The following is a 10264-nucleotide window of genomic DNA, read 5'->3' on the forward strand; positions in this document are numbered from 1 at the left end:
TTTGTTTACCTTCTTATTTGCAACATAGTATATAGTTGCTTAGACTTGCAAATGAGAGGCCGGCAAGTGAGGCGGTGAACGTTGGAGTCTGCAGCAAGCAAGCCTCGTGCTCGCTTCAGTGCCTGGCTGCCGGCCGCCATCTTGACTGACAGTTAATTTGCATATACTCACTGATTAGCCAATGAAAAGGGTAGCGGTCGTACGCCAATTACCATGTTTCTCTTTTATTAGTGTAGATGCTTTTTTTAGTGAGGGGGAAGGGGTACAAAGATGTCTCAACAGTGGCTCTATCGACATTTGGACTGGATAAGTCATTCTTTTATGGAGTTGTCCTTTTATGTGAGACTGGAGGCCCGGTGCACAAAATTCGTGCACTTGGGCGGGGGGTGGGGTGGGGGGTGTCCCTCAGCCTGTCCTGCGCCCTCTCGCAGTCCGGAAGCCCTTGGGGGATGTCCAACTCAGGGCTTCTGGCTGAGCGGCTCTTCCCCTGTAGGAGCTCACTGACCACCCGGGGGCAGCTCCTTCGTTGAGTGTCTGCCCCCGGGTGGTCAGTGCGCATCATAGTGACCGGTCGTTCTGCCGTTCGGTCAATTTACATATTAGCCTTTTATTACATAAGGATGTTAAGCAGCATCTTTGGCCTCTACCCACTAACTGCCAGTGACACTCCTACCCCCTCTTCACCCTAACCTCAAATCCTGACAAAATATCTCCAGACATTGCCAAATATCTACAATATTCTTTGCTCCCAGTTAAGAATCACTGAATAAACTTTCTGCTTGCATATGCATCCCTCTATGTACCACCTCTGCTCCCCCATCCCCTCCCCACCCCAGGAGTGTGCTTCTTTGTGAGAATGTCATCCTTTACTGGGGACAGCAAGGTTAAGACCCTCTGAAAGGCTAGAATATGTTCTGACCTTAACCCTCTAATAGGCTAGAATTTGTTTTGACCTTAATCCAGGCCAGTTTACCTGTTCACTGGATTGTCCAAACTGTGTTTTGGCAGGCTGCCGGCTTTTTGATCATTTTAGTAACCAATTCTTCCAACAGAAGGCTTCTTTGTAACTGTCTTTGTATCCCTCCTATGTATTAAACATATATGATTTACTGAAAATAACTATGGTAGAAGCCCAAAACTTTGGACTCATTCATTCATTCATTCTGTTATTTGTTGAAAATCTACCACGTGCCAGGCACTGTTGCAAGTGAAGGTTTTATAATATTGAATCAGTCAGGCAAACTTGTCCTCAGAGTTTACATTCTGGAAGAAACAGACTCTATATGAGTAAATAAGTTAATAAGTAGTAAATATTAGGAATAAAATAAGGGCTGAGGTGGAGTGCTGTTTTGGACAGGGTGGTCATAAAATAGCTCTAGGGAAGAGTAATTGAGCAGAGATATGAATGCCAAGGAGCTAGCACTAAACGATCTGGGGAAGCGTTCTCTATAAAAGCACTATAATGTTCTTAGTAAGTAAATAGACTGTTTATGGCAGAGGGAATAGCAAATGCAAATCGCTGAGATGGTTTAAGAAAGACATGAAGGCTCTGGTGACATAAAGATGGTTAGTGTGAAGGGTAGAGTGAGTTTCTTTCTCCTAAAAACATTTAAGTAGCCCCTGCTGTGAGCTAGACAATGCTAGGGGAGGTAGGGATGTAAGAAGCCTAAGGCTCTATTCCTGTCCTCAAGTTGCTTACAGTCTAGTTAGAGGGGGGAAAAGGTAAATGAAGAGACGATTGTAATACAGTTAGGTAGATGTTATAGTAGTGGTACACAGAGTGTCTTGTGGGAGTACAGATAGGGGGCAACTACAACCGAGAGAATCAGAACAGCTCCTAATAACCAAATATTTATGGAACATGGGTTGAATGATATTTAGACACTGCCAAGTTCATGAATTTTCTCATTTAATATTTATAACAACCCTATGATATACCGTTACAAATGAGAAAACTGAGGTTCAGAGAGGTAAGTAGTTTATCCAGGTTAGTAAGTGGCATAGATGGGATTTGAACTCTGATCTCTTAGCCATCACATTACCTGACATCCCCCTTCCCCACTGAATTAGATTCCTCTGATGTATGCTCAGAGTTCATAGCACTCTGAACTTTTCCTTCATCGCATAAAATATAATTTGTAATTATGGATTTGTGTGAATATTGGATTGTCTCTCTCTTACCTGCAAGACTGTAAGCTGTATATCTCAGTTTATAGTCTCATTGTCTGCCTACCACAATGCCTGGACTCAAGTGATCAATAAATATTTTTTAATAAATAAGCTCTACTGCTTCTGCAAATGTGCTCACTATCCAAGAATTACAAAAGATTTTAACTTTTCCATTAAACATATTATTTATTGCAGTCCTTTTGTGGTACTTTGGAGTATCCTATAATAACATCATACTTAAAAGTTGTTAGGAATGGTTTAGTACAGCGATTTGCAACTCGTGTGCTGCACGAATTTTTTAAACATCCAATACCTGACTATTTAGTCAGGGGCACTGACCTCTTTTCCCTTAGATTATCAAATAAAAAAAATGACAACTGTCAACCCAAAATAGCAATCCTTTTTGTGTGTGTGTGTGTGTCAGATCAGCAAAAAATATATGTGTGTGGGTTTTTTGGTGTGCTGCAGAATTTTAGTAATTAGTTTATGTATGCCACAAGATGAAAAAGGTTGACAATTACTGATTTTGTAGAAAGACTGTTTTATATAAAGAATAACAAATTACATTTTTAGGCTTTAAATCTATGACCTCTTACGTTTTAAATTGCATTCTAAACTAAATACCCTTGGGAAAGCGCACTTAAATATGCAACTTGTGTTTCTTCCTTTTGTCATTCTCTTACATTCAGTTCTAATTCTTGTTCTTTTATAACTATAAAAGAACTATAGTTAAAAGTAAGAAGCATAAGAGTAAAATAATGAAAAATAAGAAGTGTAAGAACACTAAGAAGTGTAAAGACACTAAGAAAACCATGTATTATAGAGTTCTCCCCTGGGTAATTGAGGATGTTTACTTGCTTGTTTCCAGAAAAGAAGTGTGGAAACATAAAATCTCAATAGTTTGTCTAGTATGTGAATTATCTGTTAATTTTTATTTCTGGGTACCATTTGCCTGCATTCTAGTCAAATGTTTTTACTCTAGGTCAGTGATGGTGAACCTATGACACGCGTGTCAGAGGTGACACGCAAACTCATTTTTTTGGTTGATTTTTCTTTGTTAAATGGCATTTAAATATATAAAATAAATATCAAAAATATAAGTCTTTGTTTTACTATGGTTGCAAATATCAAAAGATTTCTATATGTGACATGGCACCAGAGTTAAGTTAGGGTTTTTCAAAATGCTGACACGTGGAGCTCAAAAGGTTCGCCATCACTGCTCTAGGTATCTGAGTACTTATTTCTTTCCAGGCATAACGAACTGACTGATATTGGATACTGCCATAGATTATGAAAAGTTTGCTATTTTGCTCAAAGGAAAAAATCTTGTAGGAAAATACTCTCTGGTGGCCAAATTGCAATAATCAAATTAATTATAAGCATTTTTAAAAATTCTGACTTTTTTTTATCTTTGCTTATAGCTTTTTACCTGCACCTACTCAGCTATCTCAGGACCAGCTTGAGGCTGAAGAAAAGGCAAGATCCCAGAGATCACGGCAGACCTCACTGGTCTCCTCCCGAAGAGAACCTCCCCCATACGGGTACCGGAAAGGCTGGATACCTCGGTTATTAGAGGTAAATATGGACCTTCAGTTTGGATATATTAAATTGTGCTGGAATTTATTATAATACATTTGTTAAATAAATTTAAACCCTAGAATCTCCACATGTGAATATCAATCTGATAGAAATTCTGGTTGTGAGCTCCGAGGACATATACTTCCCTCAGAAGAATCTTTTTCTTGTTTATTATCATCACTGCTTTGTGATCACTGGATAATTATACTAGTTTATATCTCTTCTATGTCAAACTTTAAATATATACAAAAGAAACTAATATACCTTTTATAAATCTAGGGATTATAGCTTATAAAAAAATAATGAGAAAGTGAGGCGGGGGGGAAATGAAAGAATGATTACATATTTTGGTACTTTTCCCTTCATCCTCTTCCCTACATGCACAATACAACATTACTCTGAAGAGACAACATTCCTTCAAAGCAAATACCAGTACCATTGCTAGTTCTGATTTCTTTCTCATCTATATATATAAAAGCCTAAGTGACTGGCTGATCGTTTGACTGGTAGCTATGACGCGCACTGACCACCAGGGGGCAGACGTTCAATGCACAGGCATGGAAACATGGAACAGACTGATAAATCTCAGAGGGAAGAGGAAATGGGGGAGGGCGAAAAGTGATTAGCCCAAGATTTTATATGTGTACTAGAGGCCCAGTGCATGAATTTGTGCACTGGTGGGGTCCCTTGGCCTGGCCTGCAGGGACTGGGCCAAAACCGGCAGTCCGACATCCCCCAAGGGGTCCTGGGTTGCAAGAGGGCACAGGCCAGGCTGGGGGGCCCCACCAATGCATGAATCCGTGCACCGGGCCTCTAGTTGAGTATACAGTAGGTCCTCGGGTTACATCAGAGATCCATTCCTATGGTGTGACATAACACGATTTTCGCCATAAGTCGGAACCCACCTACATAAGCACCTATGTCACTCACATGGAGCACATACACAGCAGTAATGAAGTGAAACAGTAAAAAAAATTTAAAAGAAAGATAACAATTCCTGACCTTTACTTGTAAATAAATAATAAAAAACATAAAGCACATATGTCAAAATGATGGAACTTTTTTCTTATAAATAAATGGGAGATGGCGACGTAATACGTCAAGTTCAACATAATCGGAGGACTGCCTATAGTGGAAAGAGCACTGACAAAAAAAAACTGGTTTTGCATCATACTGTGCTTCTTTCTAATTGTATGACCTTGGGCAAATCCTAACCTCCATTCATCTCTTTTCTTGTCTTCATTTTGAGAACTATATGTCTAATATTCATATTAGATACATTTTTAAGAGGTGTAATAGATAGAATTTGATGGTTGATGGGGAGGAAAGAGTCTGTAATCATCTATTTATATCTTTAGCTGTTTCTCAACGAACAAACTTCTTTGGCAGCATCTATCCTCCTGATTACTCAGGTTCCTGTAAATCAGGTCAATACATTTTCCTTTCCTTAATTCCAGGACACACTTTCTCATATTTGACTCCTTTTTGATCTAGGAAAAAAAGCAAATATTTGAGGTGTAATTTATTTTTCCTCCCCAAGACCTCTTCTGTATCATCAAGCCTTTTTCTTCTTCCAAAATTCATTCTGACTACTGCAGATTTTCCTCCTACATACATGTCCCAAAGAATATACCTGCCCTATTAAAAATTTTTAAATGCCTACATCATTTATTTTGCACTGAGTTATTTTATCACTTTGGTATAGTCTATCATCTGGTTATGATCTTTACTGTACAAGTGTGAAGGGTTTTTTTTTATATGTCTTCAAGTTGTGATCATAGTGAATGAACTAAGTAGTCATTGGAATGAAGTTTGTTGCTTAGCACCCTGCAAGAAGCCATTTGTATTCTCAGCCTGGCGCATGTTTGTCATTCCTTCTACCTACCAAAACTCTTTAGAGAGTCTAGAACAGTGATGGCGAATCTATGACATGCATGTCAGAGGTGACACGCGAACTCATTTTTTTGGTTGATTTTTCTTTGTTAAATGGCATTTAAATATATAAAATAAATATCAAAAATATAAGTATTTGTTTTACTATGGTTGCAAATATCAAAAAATTTCTATATGTGACACGGCACCAGAGTTAAGTTAGGGTTTTTCAAAATGCTGACATGCCGAGCTCAAAAGGTTCGCCATCACTGGTCTAGAAGATGAACACCCAACTAGATCACGTCTTCTTCTAACATATTCCCTGTTTGGGGGTTTTTTCCCCGACTATCCTCTGGCCCTTGTTAATTCTAGAATGTGAAGGCCAATCTTGCAACAGTTCTTGAAGGATTTTTGTTGTTGCTTTTGTTTTTGCTGAGAGTGTAATTTGTGAGAAGCAAAAAATAAAAAGATCATCAAGGAGGCTTTTCTGGGATAAAAAGGTAGTGATTGGCATATCTAATAGAGGACTTGAGGTCTCTTTTTAGGAATTGTAGATATTCTTCATTTGGCCTCAAAGATTACAGGTGGCAGGCATCATTTTACATGCAACAGAAATCTCATCCTTGTTTCCATTTCAGCATTATGACATTCAGGTACTATTAGATTTTTAAAATCTTAACTTGATTATTAAAGGTTTTATATGTCCTGGCAGAACAGAACAGTTTATTTGAAAATCATACCAAAATGGCCAGCTAATCTGGAAATACCATGAACCTTTTTGAGGGGGAGTGAATGTTCTGCAGAAGAAAGCATTTTGTTCTAGTTTTCAAAGTAAAAGCTGTGATTTTTCTGGCAAGCTTAATGACCACATAATGCCACATGTACAGTTCTGAAGTGCTTATATAGTTGAAGAACACCAGCAAATATGAGCATGTGACAGATTGATGGTCTGGGAACAAGTAGTACCTTTTTGGATACTGTTTTAACCATTTCTGCATAATTTATAACAAAATGTCTCCGTCAGCTCTATTGTTTGCTTTAAAAAATGTCTATCAATTAAGCATATTGTAACTAGGAAATCATATATTCATGATCTAATGGAATATTTCTTGAAGGGGTAGGTCTTAGAAAAGTGATTATTTTCATAAATTATTTTTCATCAAACCCCCTCTAAATGATTTATTTTGATATGTTTTTCTTATCATTTTTAAATAGTACTAATTTGCTCTTTTTTAAGCTAAAAGGAAGGTATATCAATTTAATAGAAAATACAAAAAAAAATTTTTTTGAATCAAAAAGATCGGGGTTCAGATCCTGCATATGCTAGCCATGAGACCTTGGGAAAATTCCTTAACTTTACTAAACTTGAATTATTCCCATATGAAAATATGAGGTATTCAAAAATTACAAGAATTAAATAGGATAATGTATGTGTGGATTATATTTTGTAAATTATAATAAGGTACTAAGCAAATATTACTAATTTTAATAAAATTACATTAATATTCATATGTTTATTTGATTATCTTTTTTTGTAACACTAAACTTCATTGACAGACTTTACTTAGCTTGTTTGACTTTTGAAGTCTTAGTTCTCCTAAATAATTGTATATAATCACCATTAGAAATATGTTACACTCATTTTTGTTTTTTCCTCTTCTATTTATTTCATTTGCTTTTCAAGGAATATGGAATACTAATATCATATAATTAAAATCAGTTCTAAGAAAAAAAAATCTTTACATTTTGCCCTAACTATAGCTTGACCTATTCCTCACTAAGAAAATTATTTATGCTAAAACTAAAAATCTTTTTCTTAGCTTAAACATTTTACTTAATTTTTTCCTGCCTCATGTATGAAAGCCAGATTCCTTGCCATTGTCTCGAAACCCTTCCATGATTTGGTGTTTGTCTATCTATCCATGCAGCCTTATCAACTGTGTGTCTCCCCCTCTGTCCTCAATAAGCTACAGCCCCACTGGACTCTTGTTTCCAAAACATGCTAAGCTTATTCTTGCAGCAGGGCCTTCACACTTGCTATTTGATTTTTCTAGAGGATGCTTCCCTCAGAGCTTCCCATGACTAATTTCTCATCTTTCAGGCTTTTAGTTCACGTTACCTCTTCACAAAGGCAGTCCCAGCCACACTATCGAAAGTAGCCCCTCTTTCCAGTCCCTTTAATACTTTCAAGGCATTTATCACAAGCCACAGATTATGCTTTTATATATTTGCTCAGTAAAATGAATATACACTCCACAAGATTAGAGAACCCTATTTATTGCCGTATCTCTAGCTTTTAGCATAAAAGCTTCATAACTATTTATTGAGTGAATATATCTTGAATCTCAAATTACTATTAATTGTTAAATTTTCTTTTTAATATATAGGATTTTGGAGATGGAGGTGCTTTTCCAGAGATCCATGTGGCCCAGTATCCACTGGATATGGGACGAAAGAAAAAAATGTCAAATGCCCTGGCCATTCAGGTGGATGCTGAAGGAAAAATTGAATATGATGCAATTGCTCGGCAAGGACAGTCAAAAGACAAGGTAACCTCAATGATTTTTTTTTTCCAATGATAATTATTTTGTGAAGAACTTTTTTTTCTTTACTTTTTTCCATCTCCATTTATCCCCCCCCAGGAAGAATTTCTTTAACTGTCCTATATAATAAGAGAGGAATATGCTAATTAGCCATTACACCCTGAGGTGTAACAACCAAGCGCATCACGAATCAGCAGGAGGGTGGGCCAGAGAGGTACAAGCAGGCTGCAGAGAGCTACAGGAGGGGGAAGGGCAGCAAGCTATGAGGGGGATAGGAAGGAGGGGGAGGGGGGAGCTACAGGAGAGCGGGACAGCGGGCGGAGAGCTACAGGAGGGTGGCAGCAACCTACTGGCTCACGGATTCGTGCGCAGGGCTACTAGTGTTGATATAATAAATCTCTGTCCATTTAGTTTATGTTAAAAGTAGCAGTGGCCCAGCCGGCTTGGCTCAGTGGTTGAGCATTAACCTATGAACCAGGACCGTGGTCGGCAAACTATGGCTCATAAGCCACATGCGACTCTTTGGCCCCTTCCACAAAATACCACGTGTGGGCGCGCACGTACAGTGCGATTGAAACTTCGTGGCCCATGCGCAGAAGTCGGTTTTCAGCCTGGGCCAGTCTATTTTGAAGAAGTACTGTTGATATTTGGCTCTGTTGACTGAGTTTGCTCACCACTGAACCAAGGAGGTCACAGTTCAATTCCCAGTCAGGGCACATACCCAGGTTGTGGCTCAATCTCCAATGTGGGGCGTGCAGGAAGCTGCTGATCAGCGATTCTCTCTAATCCTTGATACTTCTCTCTTTCCTTCTCCCTTCATTTCTGAAATCAATAAGAATATATATATTTTAAAAAGTGGCAGTAAAATTTACTTAGCTATGACTTCATAACCATATGAACATTACATTATGACTTTATAACAGCAATGACTTTTTCCTTTGAAATTTCCCAAATTGACGATAGCTTATATATGTTTAGGATTTTATTTTTAAAACTATAAATCCATATTTAATTTTGAGTATGGTATCTTCTAATCCTCCCCCACGTACTTACAAAATACTTATAGATACTTAATTATTTTAATAATTCATTTGAATAAAATGAATTACACAAACTTCTTTTTTTCTTGATTAAGTGTAAAACTGATACTTGCTATCCAGATTTAGGATGGCCATGCTTATAAAGTCATCCAAAGTCCAAAAATAAAATGTGCTTAAAATAATCTCATCACAGAGCAGCTACACTTGGAGCCAAGAAACTGTTTTTAAAAAATGCCTAGTTTTTTTCTTGTAGATAAATACCCCAAATAGAGGTAAAAGATCTCTTTAGAATTGAAGATGTTGGGGAAAATACTTAAGAGCTTTCGGGACCTGGCTTGTTCTCTTTCCCAGTTTTATTTTACCCTCTAAGACTAATGATAATCCTTTGTTCCTAGTCATGGCTGATGAGTTTTTGAGAAAACAATTTTGAAGTCCTGGCCGGTGTGGATCAGTTGGTTGAGTGTTGTTCCATGCACCGAGGGGTCACTGGTTCAATTCCCAATCAGGGCATATACCCAGGTTGTAGGTCAGGGTACATGCGTGAGACAACCGATCAATATTTCTCCTCTCCCTCCCCCTTCCTCTCTCTAAAATCAATTAAGTAAAAAGAAAACAATTATGTAGTCATGTAATTTATATCTGAGGTTTGAACTGGGTGTTTCTCCAAGCCTTTTTTTTTTTTATTTTTTTTATGAGAGTATATTTATAAGGAGGGGCTTAGGATAGAAGGAGCAACAGGAGAAAGCCTAGGTGGAGCTGATTTTTCTCTCTAGAAATGTTATACCAAAGAAGTGAGTCCAGGTGGGGCTGCTTTGGCTTACTGGAAAGTCAGAGAAAAGGAGGCCTTGGAGACAGGTTCAGGGGGTTAGCTTGGGACAAACTGCTGCTGCCCATTGCTCCCTGGTTGTAAATCTCATGGGGTCCCTTAGAGTTTAGAACAGTGGTTCTCAACCTTGGCTGCACATTAGAATCATCTGGGAATCTTTTTTTTTTTTAAATATATTTCATTGATTTTTTACAGAGAGGAAGGGAGAGGGATAGAGAGCTAGAAACATCGATGAG

The 10264-nt window shown here is 37.8% G+C and overlaps 1 protein-coding gene across 1 annotated transcript in view; it reads left to right on the forward strand.

The window, feature by feature from the left end:
• Positions 1–10264, forward strand: part of SNW1 (SNW domain containing 1) — a 39091-nt gene that overhangs the window by 3287 nt on the left and 25540 nt on the right. Inside the window, exons 2-3 of the mRNA XM_005860151.2 lie at positions 3591–3744; positions 8007–8168. Coding sequence (XP_005860213.1) covers positions 3591–3744; positions 8007–8168 — 316 coding nt within the window. The remainder of the gene's footprint in view (positions 1–3590; positions 3745–8006; positions 8169–10264) is intronic.

Source organism: Myotis brandtii, unplaced genomic scaffold, assembly GCF_000412655.1.
Source record: "Myotis brandtii unplaced genomic scaffold, ASM41265v1 scaffold132, whole genome shotgun sequence".
Taxonomy (NCBI): domain Eukaryota; kingdom Metazoa; phylum Chordata; class Mammalia; order Chiroptera; family Vespertilionidae; genus Myotis; species Myotis brandtii.